Raw genomic sequence first — 18,068 nt, 5'->3', positions numbered from 1 at the left:
AAGAATGAAGGCCCTGCCTTTTCCCATGGAGCATGGCAGGTAGCTGCCTACTGTAGCTATTTTGATATGTGCCTGTGTTTGCAGCTTTACTCTGCTCCACATTTTGCTCTTAAATGCAGAGTTCAGCTTCTCCTCCTGCTTGTGATCGAGCCAGGGGCCCCAATCTGTGCTGCCAGCGTGGCCCTGTGCTCATGCCACAAGCTGGCCATAAAACCAACGGAGCTGCACCAGCTGCTGCTGCTTTTGGCATTGAGGGGAGCACAGGGCGGCTGGGGCACCTGGTGATCCAGCCTGGAGCTGGGCATGGCTTTAATTGCTACTGGAAAATCTGCCTTCCACAGAGTTTAACTTTGGTTTTACAAGTGTGCTGTCCCTAACTGCATCAGTTGCTGTCGAGACTGCCACACAAAAAGGTTCCTGTGAAAAGCCTGAAGAGTAAACAAAACAGAAGAGGACCTTGAACATGTTGTAAACAGCTCCTGCTCATTACATAGGTGCACACACACCTCACACACTCCTGGCTTATGGTGACTTTCTGATTTATTCATTTGAATAGATTAATTAATTTATTTCAGCTGCTATCTTACAGGAGTCAAATGTAACCAGTACAGATAAATTTCAAAACTGACCTGAAAAGTCCTTCCAAGAGTTTTAAGCAGAAATGAAAATAGCAAGATCTTTCAAAAACTTCTTGAATTCATTCCTGTCCCATTAAAATGTCAGATCATCAAAAAATACAAACAGCAGCTGTGCTTTGTAAGCAATGGATAGGTACGGATGGAGTCAGAATGCACGAGCATCTAAGCTAAAGTGAAAATACTAAGCTAACATTGTTTTTTTGTGCTATCTGGCCTCATCACAGGTATTAGTTAGTTTCACTGCAGATACTACTTGGTCTGCCTGGTTTACTGTATTGATATAAGCTTAAATGTGTGCTAATGTCTGAAAAGAATGAGAAGTAAACATAGAAAAGAAACAACAAACTTGTGGAGGGTATATTTAGTTCTCAAAGTGTGTTTTGTGTTTTCATATTTTCATTTTTGCTACAACCAACAAAATGTTCTTCAAGCTTTCAGATACCTCCCTTTCCTAAATTACCACTCGCCGATAAATTTCTATCTCATGTTTTTTAGGCAAGGTGCACACACAAACCAATGTTACAGAATCTCTTCACACAAATTTAAAACCTGCATGGAAACAGAAGATGACTGAACTTATACTGGTCATCTTCTGGTGGTTTTGATGGTGTCCTAACTCTTGGATGCCACTTTTGGTAGGAGTTTCTTGCAAGACCTTTGTCCATTGAGTGGTTAGGGCTAGACATACTAGCCTGAACCACATATGTGGCCAAAGACATCCTCCAGAAACCCTTCCTCACAGGACTGTCCCAGCTGTAAGGGTAGAGGGACCCACCAGACCCAGGACACACATGATCAAGAAGGGAAGGTGACTGTAAGGAGTCAGAGGGTGCCATGGTCAAAACCAGAGGGTCCTTTGGTGCTTTTGCAATTATGATGCCAAAGTGAGAAGGACATGGGAGAAGAATTGCAATTGAAATTGTCTCAGACATGGGGACACTTGTGATTACTGTGGGGATGTGTGCTCCCCCTTTCTGAGCCTACAGCCTGGAGTCTCACCCTCCAAATTCAGTTTGCTCCTTGCCAAAGCCACACAAAGAATCAGTGGGGACTCAATCAATCATCCAGAGGCTGCTCAGCATTAATAATCCAAAAACTCATCCAAAACTCAGCAGCACCTCAGAAACCCTCAAAGGATTAAGCATCCCAAGACACCAGCAGACAGCAAGGCAAAATGCCTCACCAAGGAGCTTTCATGGCTCTAAAGAGCAAGAGCTTGGATTTTCTGAAAGCCCAAGTACTGTAGAATAGAACATTGCTGCATTGCTGAAATAAAGGAAGGTGGGTGAAAATAAAACAGAATAGGATGGGTATTCCAAGAATCTGCTGTGCCACCATTAATTTGGCATGCAGAGCTAATAAATAAACCACTGAATAGCTGTGCACCAACATATTAATATTAATCTGTATGTGAACTCTAAGGAAAGAAGTTGTACATAATTAAAAAACTGTTGCAGCAATGGAAGACTTGTGGTCTCTCACACTGTGGCAAGGACAGCTGCAAAAGAGCCAAGTTGGAGATGATGCAAATCAAGCAGCTGGTGTTTATCTAGATAGACTCAGAGGCAGAGCATGGCATGACACTCCTGGTATTGATTGCTTGTAAAGGTGCCATGCACCTGGGCAAAAGGAAACAAATGGTCTGTCTGGAAAGCTTAAAAAATAACAGAGTAGCAAAATTCTGCTGTCTGTGCAAAGGCAAGCACAGGACTAGCACAGAGGCCCGTGGGCTTGGGCTCCTGCCTGACTGAATGGGTGCTGTCCAGCTGGGCCAGGAGGAACATGTTCCCCATTCTTATCCTAAGGGTGCTGCCTTGCAGTTTCCTTTCCTCAGGGTTTATCACAACCTGCCTCCATCAGCTGCTCCCTCCCAAGTGCAGATCCCTCTGTGGATGCCACATGCCCTCTGCTCACCTGGGCAGGGCCTGCCATGGCTGCTCAGTAGCCCAGCCTGCAATGCATACTGCAAACCTGTGTGTCCCTGCTTGCTGCAGGGCTGGGCACCCATAATCTCAGTGGGATTCCTATTTGGGTGAATGCCTGCAGAGGCCTGGCAGATGCAATGGCCTGGCTGACCCTGCTTCTGCATCAGAAGCAGCTACCCAGACCCCAAACTTCGGGAGTAAGCTTTGGAAAAGGCAGCACGTTTCCCAATTTGGACACTGCTGTGCCGTGCCTTTACAGCACTGCTACTTAAATGGGCTGAGAAAACTTTGCCTCTCCAAGGTCCCCTCATGTTTCATAGTGGCCCCAACCCCTCTCAGCCAGGTGGAGTGTGGGGTGCAGACCCACTAAGGAAGAAGCTAAAAGGGCAGTCAAACCGAGGGAGCAGAGGGAAACAGAGTCCTTAATAGCTTGCTTTTCAGGGCAACCATTTAGTTAGTACCTTCTTTTCCATATTCCTTTTTCACAGAAGTTTAATGAAAAGTCAGACCTAAGTGATTCAAAAACCTTGCCCCAGGCTGATGTATTTGTTCTCTTAAAATAGCATTACAATTGCTACCACCCAAAACAGCTCTGCATTGAAATGTCTCTCCAACCTAGCTTTATCCCACTGAAGAAAATATCTTCTTTCTTTTACATAATTCCAGCATGACAGCAAACATTTTTATGCATTGGAAACAACAAAAAAGGTGGATACTAGCAAGCCCTTTCTTGCAGCCCATAGGTAGACATGTATTTTTTTTAGTAATAAAGAAATCCTATGAGAGCTAGAAATATGAGAAAGGTCAAGAAGGGGTAATACAAGGAGAAGTGGCAGCAGGTGAAAAACAGCCAACAGACTGTCTACACTGGACAAAATTAATGTCTCTAGGAGCTGTAGGAGGGCCACTTGCGAGACTGGTCTGCCATGCAAATACCCTGTCATGCCACAGAGCAGCTGGGAGACGGGGCTGAGAAACCAGCCCCGCAGCTCTGCTGGGACACAAGGTAGACTGGGAAAATGACATACCTGGCCTTCAGGATTTCTCCAGCATCTCAGCACCTTTCTGAAGGCAGAATCTCAGAGTCTGATCCCTGTGCATTAACAGGGGGAAAAGCACATATTTTCTTCCCTTTTCATTCACCTCAGCTTATAGCTAGCTGTAAGGCATACCCACTAGGGTCATTATGGAGCATCACTAAGTACACAAACACAATTGCCAGTATGTCTCACTCCTTTAAGCATTCACACGGCTCCTGACTCATTTAAGCAGCAAGGCCTTCCTATAACATTTTTCATTTTGTCATGGGGTCTTTATACCCCAGTTCACTTTCACACTGTTCCCCTTCTTAGCTTGACAGCCCAGTTGCAACGTCAGTCATTGGAGGGCACAATGCAAAGAGTGTTACAAAAGTTGCCTTCTGTAAGATAAACGAGCGACTGATTTCTCTATACAAAGACAGTTGCTAGGGCATGCTTCCTTCCAGAGCCTTTTGTTGCCAAATTATAACCTTCCAGCGCTTCCTTTCACATTGCAAATACATAGGGCTTTTTCTTTAGTTGAATCCTATAAAATCCTTTTCCCCATATTTATCATGTTCCAAAATGTTAGGCAGTAACAAAGACTGCTGCACTGAGGGAAAAATGCTTTCAGTCACCTGTTATAAATTGATTTATATTATAAGAATTCACCCACTATATGGAGTCCAACACAAATGCACACTAAAAGAAAATCAATGTCCCAAAGACCTGATAGCGTAAACAGTCTAAATAGCTGGGAGGGGCAACTGCTTTTAATAGAATTTCCTTTTTGGAACTGTTAAAACTGTATTTTTTCTCTCTCTCTCGTTTTTTTTTTGTTTTTTTTTTTAGCTTTCATGGAAAATGGGCATGATTCTAGCCTAAGGGAAAATGGCAGCATTCACACTGAGTCTCTAACCATAGCTTTTAAACTGTGTTGTGCTTCAACTGCTGTGCCAGTTTTAGAACCAATGCCTACCAGTGGCTGTCAGCACATGGAGAGGTATTCTTTTCCCAAAGCACCAGACAACCAAATTTATGCATGAGAAAATTCTCATATCCTATCTTGTTCTTGTGAAAGAATACAAAGCTTGTTGTCCAGGGTGTGGGGGCTGTGCGGTAGGGTTTTTTTTAATTCCTTGTACAATAGGCTTCTGTCAGCGTTGCTCTGGAAGACCTTGAACATCTTTTGATGTCAGTAGCATGATAACAATTTATAACAGCCACTGGGTTGGCCACATGGTAAGTGGGGGGAAATATTCACCCTGCCTAACTACACAAAAGTGCTTTAGCAGAGTATCTTGGTCCACCCAGGATCCCAACCTTCATAACTATGGAAGAAGCTTGGAGAGATCAGCTGGCTAAGCTGCAGGAATCTGCATTCAGGGAGGTTCAAGGAGTCTCTGAGATGGATGAACTGCAGCTCTCACCTTGAGACAGAACTGCAGAACCCAGGTGAGGTACCTCTGGGTTTGCTTTCCCCACTTTGGATTCCTAAATTGCAAGATGCTACTTATCTCCAGGCTTACACAACACTTGCCTCTCCTCTTGCGTGCCACTTGCCACTGCTGCAAGCAGGCCATGGGGATGCTTTAGCTGGTAAGAGGCATGCAGAGCAAGCATGCAGTGCAATGGCTCCATGTGCAGAGGTACTGGCAAAGGGCAAGAAGTTCCTGTGCCACAGATCAGAGGAAAAAACAGTTTTCTTATGTCCACTGAAGATCAGGAGGGATCTCCTATTTATGTAAACTCATTTGTTTGCTCATATTTGTGGTTTGCCATGTAATGCAGCTCAAGAAGTGATCAGCTGCTTAGCATGGTAAGGTAGGAGGTCTGTACATGCATATCTTTTCCTGGGTATGCACTGGGCTTTTGCTGATGAGATTTGAGTAGTGACCTTTTGAATAAATTTAGGAGAAGTAGGAAAGAGAGAAAGTGTATCTGTATCAACCTGACAGTTGCCTGTTGCACACAAGTGTCCAACAAGGGACAGACAGGATTATACTACCCATGAGGAGCAGCCCTTGCCATCCCAGGCAGACAGGTCTTCTCTGGGGAGCTCATGGAAATACACCTTCTGCTAGAGCAGAAGTTCCACCTGTATATTCAGAATTCACCTGAAGGCTGACATGGCACTTCTGACACTCAAACAAAACCAGAGTTTTCCTGCACAAATTCCATTCTCTTTTAGGAAAAGGGTAGGTGGGGGAATTGCCAGGAGGAGAGGAGCATCATGGAGAGTTTTGCAGCTAGACGGTGATGACGGGACAGAAACAAATCTCCTACCAGACTCTGTCAAGTTGAACTTTGCTTTGACTTGGCTCAGACAGATTGCAGACAGAGGTTTCTCCACCCCAGAAAATGAAGTTAGAGCTGCTTCTGCCAGGGTAGAAGGAGCCCCCCTTTGTTCCACCCTGTTTGCATCCCAAGCCCACACGCTGAGGGTGTTCCAAGTAAGTATTATCTCATGGCCAAGTGGACTTGTGGCCTCACTTCAGCCACTCACAATATTTACCTTCAAAACCGTCACTTTCTCAACAAAATTGCCAAGATCTCAAGAAAAAAATACATCCAATGGGAGGAATCCTGTGGCAGCAAGCTGAGCCCATGCCCCAAGCTTACCATCCTGGCCCCTTGGGTCAGGATCCTGCATCAAACCTGCCAGAGCAGCAGCCCCTAGCATTCTCACATACCCACACTCTTTTGTCAGATTGTCTCTGGGTGAGGTGGCTGAAATGCTTCTGCTCACTCTGTGAGATCTGACTGAGACCTGGCAGCTGTGCCCAGTGCTGCTGGGATTCCCCAGCTTACTGCCCAGAGCAGCCCAAGAGAAAGATAAATATATCACATCTGTGTCTTCTGCTGGCCAGGCAGGGACTGAAACTAAGGCTGCAGTTAGGATTTTGCCTATAGGCTGAGAACAAGTGTGGGGTTAAGAAAACTGCCACAAAGATTTTTTGGAAAAGTTGTTTGGTTTTTTATTAAACGATCTTAAACAAGCTTCGATTTCGATGTTAACTCTAACTTAGAGCATATTCTTCAGGAGTGCTCTTGTCTAAACAAGCATAAAAACAGAGCCAGATTTTATAATTGTATTGTGAAATGATACTGTGCTTCCCTGCTTCTGTTGTCCTCAGTTTTACACTGATGGTTCTGATAAAACCCTTGGTAGGTAGAGGTTCATAAAGACTATACTGAAATCTCCATCAACCTCTTGAATAACTGGTCAAAATTCTTCAGATTTATGTTTTCTGTGAGTTTTTTAGCTGAAATGTATAAAAATGCTCTCTCTCTGAAATCCTACTCTCTTTTCAGAAGTTTTTTCCCTTCTACCACCTAAACAGCCATGGACATCGCAATCTTTTGTCCCTTTTCTGTTCATTCACATGTATGATGAATTCTTCCTATCACCTTGGAAATAGTTCTCTCTTCCAATCTTGATGCAATGCACTGGCAAACCCCAGGCTGGGTTGCAGGAGGTGGGTGCCACTGCAGTCCCCAAACAGCAGTAGCCTCATGCCACAGGAGCCAGGCATGGACTAGGCTCAGCCAAAACTGCCCCAGCTCTATGATGGAAGAGGTGGTATTGGGAGAGAAAAGCTCTTACCACACCTTGACCCTCCCTGCAAACCATGGGGCTATGTCACCCCTACACTGGCACAGCCCTCACGGGACATGCAGGATGGGGGGTAAGTAAAGCACATTATGACACAGCAAAATGAGTCAGCCTCACTGCAGAAACGTCACCTTTGGGACTCCTGCCACATAAACATTTATAACCAGAGTTGAATTTCCCCCTCGGGGCCAGCACAGGGGTTTGTTGCTATTTCTTGCTCTGTTTTCAGTGTGATTTTGGCACTTGCTTCCTTCTCCCAGCCCTGCCTGTTACCTGCACACTATGGTTGCCACAGCCTGTAGCTGTACTGGAGGCCTATTTGGCTGCAGGCTCTGTTACAACTCTCAGTGGTGCTCCAGGGCACGCTCCCATGCAATTGTATCCCACCAAAATAATCCTGAGCAAACAGCTCCTTTCAAAGACTTTCACTCAGGGGACATCTGCAGAAAGCAGAGCAGTGCTACTTGAAACACTCTTATCAATCACAGAGCTGCACGCTTTCAAACTGGTATATTTTCAAGATGTTGCAAGGCTAGCTCTAGTGGAAGGGAAACATCCTGTCTGCTTAATGTCTGAGACTGTAATTAAGTGAAATGAGAGCTCCCCAAAGAGCTGGACTCCTTACCTAGACTAACTGCCTCTTTTTTTTTTAGTGATCTTTCTCTGTCTAACATTCAGTACAGTATGTTTGGCTGTTCTGTCTTTCCCTACTGCTCTTCCTCCAGCAAAGCCAGAGCTTTCAGAGCCAGCCTGGATGAGCAGAAAGGATAAGATGTGCTGGTGGCACCAAGTGTCCCTGGGTACATGCATGCCATACCACAGGCATCCAATGTGTTGGCCACTGCTGTGCCTGTCACCTGCCCTATGGGTTAGTGCCTCTTGCTTCCCAGAAGTCTAGGTCTTGGTGGGTCCTTAGGAATTGGAGCTCAGAGCTCTTGTGATGGGAGTCCCCTCAAAACCAGAGCACAGAGTTTTTATCCAGAGAAAGGTATTGCAAAGTGCAATAGAAAGCCCATGAGTGAGAGTCAAAACCCATCTCTATCCCCTTGGTTCAAGACCCCACCCAATATCCTTGGATCCTCCAGAAGCAATGGTAGTTATGTGATGCCTCATATCTTCAGGGAAGCTCTCCTTCTTTGTTACCAAAATGCCCTGCATTTTTTTATCCTTTAGATATTGTGTTATTGCAAGTCAGCATTTGGGGAAAGATGGATGCCAGCAATTTAATTATTTTTAAAGATTTACCTGAAATAAATAAACTACTGTGGAACACCTTTGAAAACGATGAGGGTCCTACACCAAGACACAAAGGAAGTTCAGCACTTCAGCCCCACATGGAGACCACCCCCTTTGTAAAGACCATTTCTGCTCACTGTGCTTGGAGCTCAGGGCATCAAATGTCAAATATTGATTGCGTCCTTGGACCTACACCATACTCTATATAGTCCCTTACTATTTTCAAAATTCTGCTTTCCTGCAGTCTTTTGTATTGTGAGACATTGTTGGGTGCATGTACTTACCACATGGAAAACGCCAGCTGCCTTGGTGGGCCTGAATCCAGCGACGGGGATGCAGTGGTCAGCGTGGCCATTGCAGAAGCAGCTGCCCTTGACGATGAAGTCGTAGATGGCGTAGTGCAGGGCTGGCGGGGGCTGCGGGGCCGGGCTGGCCGCCAGGCAGGGACAGCCCTGCCGCTGCAGCAGCCGCACCCGCAGGTTGGTGATCTTCAGCTGCGCCTGGGCCTCCGCGCTGTATGGGTCCTCCGCGGCGTAGGGCGGCGACAGCGCTCTGAAGATCACCTGGCAGAGAAACACAGCGGTGACAGGGCTGGGAAGATCACCTGGCAGAGAAACACAGCAGTGACAGGGCTGGGAAGATCACCTGGCAGAGAAACACGGTGGGTGAAGCAGAAAGAAGGATGTCAGCCAGCCCCAGGGTGGGCCGTGGGGTCAAATGGCAAAAACAGCATCCTCTGGGAGTGTGCACCAGGCTCTCATGATGTTCTTCCCTCTCTATAAGGAGTGGGAGCAGCAAATCCACCTTCAAATCAGTGCACACAGGGTGACCCCCCATGATCCCTTACATTCCTCTCCACAAGAAGTAAGGACCTTATGGGTGTCAAGTGACATTTCGCCATTAACTCAAATCAGAGGTTGGTGCCCTGGCCTCGTGGCATGGCCCAGCACAGGGACCAGCACCTTGGTGGGTGATGTGCATGTGAGGAACTCTTCATTAACATTCCCTCTCCCAGAATGGGTGTATTTTTTAACCAATATAGCTCATATTTCCAAATATTTGGTTCCTATCAGTTCTAGGCTGCTTCCTAGTGGAAAAGTGATTAGGTGTGGCAATTAGTGACAGCAAGCTGATAATCAAGAAAACCAAGATAAGAAAGAAAGGAAAGAGGGGGGGCTTCCAAAGTTTAAACAAATACTTATCATTCATTCTTTATTTTAACTTCAGTCTGATTGAATAGGTAAATATTGGCTCAAGCTGAATATTGAGAGCACTAGATAAAAATAACCAATTTTCTTGAAAAGGCTTATTTTAAAGTTTTTGGTCTAGCTGCATACAGTGAAGAATCAGAAACAGCATATACTTTATATGACTATCACAGATATTAAACAACATATCCCTGACATACATTAGCTATTGGTACATTCAATATACAGTGACACTTTCAGAATAGCTAAGTAGTTTTTCACTGAACAGTCACCGACAGCTTGATGAACTACAATAATTATAAACATTTGATCAAATCACTTGAGTGCTTGGGGGTGTGATGCAGCTAATGCACTACTCCCAGCAGTGAGTTAAAACCTCCTTAAACTACAGTGCTGCCCCACTGAAACCATTCACCCCACCCAAAATGCTGGCCAGCCTCTTGCAGGTGGCAAGGAGGTGACTATTGTTTCCTGCCCAGTGAGCGGCAAGGCACCAACTTGCTGCTGTTGCTATCTGGGATCACAGCCTCCTGCCCCTAAATCCACTCCTTCCATAGAAAGCAGCTGATATGCTTTAGCTGATGAAGGCTTCCCTTTTATTTGACCAGGATCCACAGATCCTGGAAATAATGACCACAGTGCTGCCAGCTGGCCTGCCCGCAGGCTTTGCCTACCAGCTGCTGCCTCCATCAGCCCCACCACTGCTGGCACTGCTCCTGGCTGGGACCTGGCTTTTCTCCAGGGCTGCCTGAACCCAGCCAGAGGAAGCTTTGTGTCAGCCTGGAAGGAGATTTAGCTTTGTTTTGGAGCTGGATGGCGGCAGCACGCTTTTGTGTGCCCTGCCAGCCTGCCAAGCACAGTTGCCACCAGCATGCTGGTGACAGCGGGGCTGGGCCGTGCTGGAGCTGGGCCTTGCACGCTGGCAAACACATCATAGCTGCAGTTCTGCACTGCCCTCCTGCAAACACTCCCTCCCTCCCAAAGGTGTCTGAGCATCTTCTGCCAGAAAGACACAGATAAAGGAGAAGGTTAACTGGGAGAGGTGGTCAGAGGGCAAGGCTGGTGAGCATGCTCCTTGTGCAGAAGTGTCGAGTCCAATGAGAGGTATTAATAAACAGTAACACACTTCAAAAGAGGTCTTTTCTGCCCTCTCTTTCAGAGATATACTGAGTTTTTTCTTCTTTTCTAAAATAAAAATATAAACCAGATATCAATAGAAACACAAGTGAACCCCAAATACAACAAGTCTTGCACCTCAACCCAAGGCTTGTTATTTACCCAAATTTAGATCAATGCCATTCTGATCACATTTACTTGCTAGTGGTTTTGTGAACACAAGATGCTTTCAGATACGGAAAGAAAATTCCTTGGGAAAAATCCAATCTGAAGACATTGATTTCCTTTTAGTGGACATGACAGAAAATGCTGGGTCAAGAACTTTCAGTAAAAACGAGCATTTTGGGTTTCTTGATATTACATAAATTGCATCTCAGAGAATTCTTTGTTTGTCCTAATTCAGATGAGAACAATTTATGCTAGATGGAGCTGCAGACTTTCCTCTCATGTTTTCAGTTTTCCTTGTTTATCTATCCCTGTTTAATGCATGTGACTGATGTTTGTGGTTCTAGTAAAGACAATCATAGCAAGGAAATCAATAACCCTGAGTGCCTCTGCACTGACAGAGTTAAATCTTGTCTGTGTGGAATTCAGGGGGAGTTGTGCTGCTGATTTCAATGGAGCCAGTATTCCTCTCAGACCCTAAAATGCTACAAACATTTCTTTTTATGGCTACATGAAAACAGTGATGCTAAACATGAACTCTATCTGTAATTCCCAAGGGCTGCAGGCTCTCAGCTGCTCCCCCCTGGCAGTCCTGTGCTGCTCTGGCTGTGCCCAGCAGCCCTGGCCTGGGGAGCTACACTGTGCCCTGCAGCCCTGTAACAGAGTGAGCCTGGTCTCAGTGCTGCCAGCACAGTAAACATCCCCATGCCTCCATCCCAGACCCCAGCAGCCCTGATGTAATGAAATACTAACTGGTCATTATAATATGTAGGGCATCATACAGATAGCAATTTTCTGCTCTGACACAGCAGATTCAGCTGGGATTCTACAAGCCCTCAGACACTACATAATAAGGATAAGGATGTGTTTCCCAGCAAGATTTTCCTGTTCAGTCATTAACATCACTAATTTATCCCAGCTGGTCTCAGGAGTCTGCACATCACTGGGGCCACAGTGCTCTTACACAGCTATCATGGGTCTGTACCCCTGAGCTTTCCAGCAGCCCAGCCACAAATACATACACAGGCAGTGCCAGATTCCCTGCTTTTACCTCTTCTTGGGCTTTTTCATGCAATTGCCCCAGCAAAAGGATGGGCACAGAGTTTCAGCATCCTCTCTGCTAATGAACCATGGTTTGCACAGCAGACTTGACCAGGTTTTCACACCTCTGGTTCTTCTGGCAACTCCCAGCTACAGCAATCTCCTCAACCAAAATATTATTCAATTTTTAGCAGTGTAGAGGAAGTGTGTAGGAAAAATGGAAAAGAACACTTTGTCAACATGTGTGTGCATCCGATGATGTGGTTTTACAAGCCCATTGTCTCCCTGGTGCACTGTCCAGCAGGACTCTGTTGGGCAGTGGTCCCCAGACACTCTGCAGGCAGCAAGCCTCAACAGTAAGCACCCCAGGGTGACCAGGCTTCTGTCTTTCCCACTCAAGTCTCCATCTCTGTGTACAAGGCCTTCTATCAAAACATCAAAACCTGGCATCACAACATTAGGCAGACGATGTGACTTATGCAGTATGATAGCCCCACCTATGATAGCAAAGTGAGAGAGGCCCTGATCTTTACACCAGCAGCTCTGAAATGTATGCACTAATTAAAATATTATATTTTGTAAAACAAGTCAGAAGTAATACATTGAAGCACCCCAGCATTTCTGTGCTTTACATCCATATTATATTCTATCAGAAAGATGATTTTGTTCCCAGTGTTGCTAGCTCACCAAAAATCTTATGATATTTGGGATTCTTCTTAAATACAGTCCCAGGAACTGAATCTTTATCTCAGCTTCCACTTAAAATTAAGTATCTAGCAATAACTCGTGTCACAAACCAGGAGGCAAATAGAACTGCTAAGAAACAAAATATCTAGTCCTTGGGGTAATGTTCCTTCTGTGAGATGTGGAATGATGCAGTTGGATCCCATGTGCTATAAAAGCAACCTTTGCACGAAGCAACATCAGTTGAGGAGGGATTTAAAAGGTGCACAGAGGTTTTTTGGCATGGTGGTGGTCTCTCTACACAGCCAAACAGGAGCTGAAGTCTGTGGTCTCTGAGTGAGGAATGTCACTGCTGTGCCTCAAGAAGGTTGAGCCCCTTAGTGTGATGCATGCTGGTGGCAGGAGGGAGCCCACTCCACTCCCAAGGGAAGCCCACTCCACTCCAAGGGAGCAGGAGTGGCTAAGCTGTCCCACAGTACCTTGCACATGCCATGGAGTAAAAATACTTTGCTCTTCAGCCAGACCATTGCAGCTGTCTGCAGTTTGGTCACATCATTACATAGACAGCCTCTAATAAATTTCCACAGGGTTTCAATTTCCTCATGGGCTGTCATGAGCAACTCTTGCTCTGTTGATTATTTCACAAGTTCTAGTGGCAGAAGAAGCCTGAGCTCCTCACCCTTCTGCAGATGCAGCAATGTAGCCCTGAATATAAATAAAGCAGCAGCCATGGACAAGGTGCACTCAAGTAACCACTTGCACCACAATGACCTTGATATATAAACACATAAAGTCCCTTTGCAAGAAGTACCCTAATATGTTTATGTGTAAGAGGCAATAAAAGGACATATTTATATATATCTCCACAGTGGGAAGGAAAATGCAAATGAATGATTCTGACAGCAACAAAATAAACTGTGAAGTCAAAGTTGCCTGAGGAAGTCAACAAAACCAATGAAAGACTTGCCAGGAGCAAAGGTTTCTCAATGAGTCATGGGCCCACCTCCACTGAATGCAGCTGCTTGGGCCTGGACTTTTGTCAAGATGCAAGTGTCCAGAGCAATGGAATGGGACCCTGTGGGATACAAATGCCTGTGACATTGAAGAGGTGTGGGTGATCCACAAAAGTTTCTTCCTCATAGACCTTCAGAAACAGGCACAGGTACAGAGGCTTGCACAGGGTCTTGCAGCTGCTGTGCGTGTGCCTTTCCCTGGGTCCCTGCACCTGGCCAGAGGTGCCATGCTCCAACCTCCAGCTGAGAGCCTGCCCTCAGCCAGGAATGGATAAAGAAAGGATAGAAGACAAATGGATAGAAGACTCAAGAAGCATATACACATGGGAACAAGCCAACAAACAGGAATATGGCAAAAATAAAAGCAATAAACAAATATTAAAAACATAACCACATTTTTACTCGGTTGTAAATGAAAACCATGGTGGTAACATTGCATAAAGTGATGTGTGGTTTCTTTCCAAAAGAGACTGATGAACTCTACCCTGTATTGTCTGACCTGAATGCATGAAAATATATCTATAATTACAACAATGACCATCCATATTAGTGATTCATGTAATTAGCTCAGGGGCATTACATAAATTCAGTACTGGCTTATTTGATTTTTGCTGGTAGATTTATCCCTTTCAATGCATTTTACAGGAACAAATGAAAAAAAATTATGAATAAAAGGAATGCAAAGTTTGTTGTTTGTTTGTTGTTCTTTTGCTTATCCAGATATACAGCAAAAGAATGCAAAGTTTGTTGTTTGTTTGTTGTTCTTTTGCTTATCCAGATATACAGCAAAAGAAATGAGGGATGTGCACCATTTTACAAAAGGGTGTATGATGTCCAAGTAAGTGTTTAACAGAAAAGTTAAGGTGTGCACTAGGAGTCTGCAGTGACTCTTGGTATGTAGGCACTAAATAAATGTGTTTAATTGGTCTGTATTCTGGAGCCCTGTGGAATCTCCATGTCACTGGAAGTGATCTGATTTATTTAGTGCCTGGACAAGGTTTTGAAAATGTGGGCAGTAAATGCAGTGGTGGAGCTCTGCCAGCACATCCAGGACCTCAGCCCTTTGCCTCCTGAAAAATTTCCCTCAAGCACAACAAGAATTGAGGTTATATACTACTTGCCTGGTGCTGGGGCTGAGGTGAAAGTGAGCCCTTATCTCTGACATCCTGGCCCTGGGGTTCCCAGCTGTATGCCCAGCATTGCCTCACATCTGCTTGTGCTCACAGGCCTTGGCTTTCACTTCAAACGATGGCACAAGCTGAGGTAGTCCAGGCTCTATCCACTGCATGGTACATCTCTGCCATCCCCCAGCCACTGCCTGCCTGCACCCCGGCCCCTGCACCTCCCTCCAGCCAGCCCAGCCATCCAACAGCCCAGGAACTCTCCTGAAGGCACTACCCAAAGGTGGCAACTGCTTTCAGCCTTGGCTGCTCTTGCCCAGAGAAGCTCCGTAGGGAAATTTTATTGTGGCACTCTCCTGCTCACTAGATGTAAAAGTTATAAGTAGTCATAAACTACTTATATTACTTGGTAAACATTATGGAAAGATCCCAGGGAGCAATTTCATTTGTAGAAAGGGGTAACTAAAAATATTAATAATGATGCAATATGTGTGCCAACTGTCAACCTGCCACACTGTCTGCTTTCAACTTCCACAAGAAATGTACTAGAAGCAATAAGCTCATCATAACCACAAAGGCCTGACTGATGGAGCTGGATGTAAATTTAGCTGCAGAAACACAATGCCAGTGAGGTGCTCCCCCCTCAAAGAGAGCGTTCTCACACCTCTTTCCCACACCCCTGCTCAGTGACCTTCAGTGCTGCAGAGGAACCTTGGAGCTAAGACTGTTCTGTGCTTGTCCCCCTGTGCCTTCCCAGAAAAGAGTAATTAAACTTCTCACACCATAATGTGCAGGGAAGACTGATGTGAGACTGTCTTACTGCTCATATGAGGATGGCTTGACTTTGAAGGTTTGCTGTGCCATGCAGTAAGACTCAAGCTGCAGCAATGAATCTAATTTGGTACCTTTGGGGAACATGGACAGTCCTACTTGCCCTGACACCTTTGAGGATCTTTTTTTTTCACAGTGGGAAGCTGCAGACACAGGAGCTGCCTGCTTTAACAGGGCTCCCTCAGCAGGAGCAGCTCAGGCACACCTGCTGTCAGATGCACAGTTTAAACACCAGAGCTAGTGCAGGCAACAGCCAGCAGATTCTCTGCCTTCATACACCTTCTGAGAGACACACATACTCTGAAGGCAGCTGCTTTTGTCTCCCACTTACAGTATTGAGGGTGCAGCTCTATGCTAGCATTTACCCTGCTGGTCAGTGTTTTAGTTTCTGGGATTTTCTGCATCAGTGTGGTCATAGTCTGCCAGGCTCTCCTTGGCTCTTCCTGGAGGGCACAGCTGTGTCTGCGGAGGAACATTTTGCTACAGAAATGGGCCCTGTGCCATTGCGCTGCATGTGTATCCGTGTCCCTGCCCATCAGTCCACTCTAAAAACCTCTGAAACCACTGTCTAACTTCAACCACATTTTGGAGATACACCTGAAATGTTAAGTTCTTGAAAGCTTTAAGAAAACAATCTCATTGCTTCACAAATTTAAGCCTGTTGGATTAGTACCCGTGTGAAGAAGGCTGATAGGGCCACAGTGCTGGTACCTCCTACTGACAAAACAGATTTATTTCATATATTACCACACTGAGCAACAAGATTTTAGGAGAGAAACCAATGTGTATCTCTGTGCTATGTTCATTGCGATGACTCAAGGCTAAAAAATGACACATTTGCTTTTGGCAGATGCTGCAAATAAATCACATGGTGTGGAAAGTTCATCAGCCTAAGCTGGGCAGGTATTACCCACCAGCTTCTCTAAAACACTTTGTTTTTCTGCCTGTCAGACCAAGTGGACTGCAGGAAAGAAGAGCCTCTTTTGCTTGTGGAGAGGTCAGACTGCCCCCATGGTGTACACTTCAGCATCACCTGGATGAGGTGAAACAACAGAAATTGGAAAACCTGCCTTGCCACTGCAGAGAGGAGACCATCAAAGACACTAAAATCACAGTGAGCATTGGAATCTTGCAGGCCACAGTATTTGGCACTTGATCAACATCCCCAGGCAACCATGACAGAAGCCACTGTGTAGCACCACCAGCAGTCCCTGAGCTCCCTGAGATGCTGGATAAATGGCAGCAGCCTTAACAAGGGTCCTTCATATAATTTGACATAAGACAGCATTTGGCCCATGTCTCCAGTCCTTCTGCAGTCTTTTATAGCACATAAATCAAGGCAAATAATCCCTTGCCTTACAATCCAAAATTTATGCAATCTTACAAAGACTTCAGGACAAAAATACAACTATTTCAAATAATCATCCCTCCCAAATTAATTTATACCAAGGTAACTTTTGTCTTTTGGGAATCTCAAAGTATTCTGTCATTCTCAAAAGTGAGAAGCTGTCCAGGAAGAGTTCCAACTCTCATGCAGCAGCTGACCAGTGAGGAGCTGGAAAAGGCACAAGGAAAGCTAGGGAAGACCCTTGGGATTTCTCCAGGATCCTTGAAATCTCTGGCAATAATCAGGCAGATGAGAGCAATCTTCTCAGCTGTTCTTCAACATTCAACTACACAATTTCATTAGATGAAAATGAAACACTGCTAGGTCATTCCTGTCTTCATGCAGTCAATGATCACAAAAGTAATGTTCTTATCAGGAAAATCTCACTATAGCTCAATCCTCTTGGATTTCTTCATCTCCGGTTAATAGTGCTTCTCCAATAATTCATCATTTATTCCACAATGGCTCCATTTTGCTTAACCACTACTTTTGCTCATCAAACAGATAGAAACACTCAGTTTCTTGGCTCACAAAACCCTCCAGATGCATGATATCATTGGCTATGGGCTATCAAGGAAAACAATTATTGCCTTTTTCTCATCTTTAGAATCACCGTTTCTAAAGTAAAGGCGGTGCTAGCCCAGTCAGGAAAATGAACCAGCACATCTCAGCTGATGATATGAAGTCCTTTGACCCATCAGCAAGAAAGATGGTATTTAAATACTCATCCCTCCAGCAATTCCCCTCCTTTCCCCATCCCCATAAAAGATTTATGTTCTCAGCCTTGGCTGGCCAGCAGTACCTGTTGTGCATATGGAGGACCAAAAAAAGCCTGGAGCTACCTCCAAAGAGCCAGACAAAGGACTGGACTTGCTTCTTCATTGGCAGGGCTGTAAGAAAAGCTGGCTCACTCCCCAGAGCTGCAGAATAACCTCTTTAAGGGCTTCTGAGCACAACACACCACTGCAAAAGCCTGAAAGGCAGCAGGTTAGTGTGTCAGTAACTGCAATGGTACTGAGGATCAAGGGGATTTTCTTTCAGCCTAAGAGTAACACAATTCCATGAATA

The 18,068-nt window shown here is 45.2% G+C and overlaps 1 protein-coding gene across 2 annotated transcripts in view; it reads right to left on the bottom strand.

Moving 5' to 3' along the window:
- NTN4 (netrin 4) overlaps window positions 1-18,068 on the bottom strand; it is a 47,925-nt gene that overhangs the window by 18,001 nt on the left and 11,856 nt on the right. For both annotated transcript variants that reach the window (XM_071423247.1, XM_071423248.1), the window contains exon 3: window positions 8,719-8,997. In XM_071423247.1, coding sequence (XP_071279348.1) covers window positions 8,719-8,997 — 279 coding nt within the window. The remainder of the gene's footprint in view (window positions 1-8,718; window positions 8,998-18,068) is intronic.

This window comes from Agelaius tricolor, unplaced genomic scaffold (genome assembly GCF_023055355.1).
Source record: "Agelaius tricolor isolate 1412-34295 unplaced genomic scaffold, bAgeTri1.0.p SCAF_3, whole genome shotgun sequence".
NCBI lineage: Eukaryota > Metazoa > Chordata > Aves > Passeriformes > Icteridae > Agelaius > Agelaius tricolor.
Note: the sequence above shows the minus strand (reverse complement) of the source record. Positions and strands in the feature narration are given on the sequence as shown.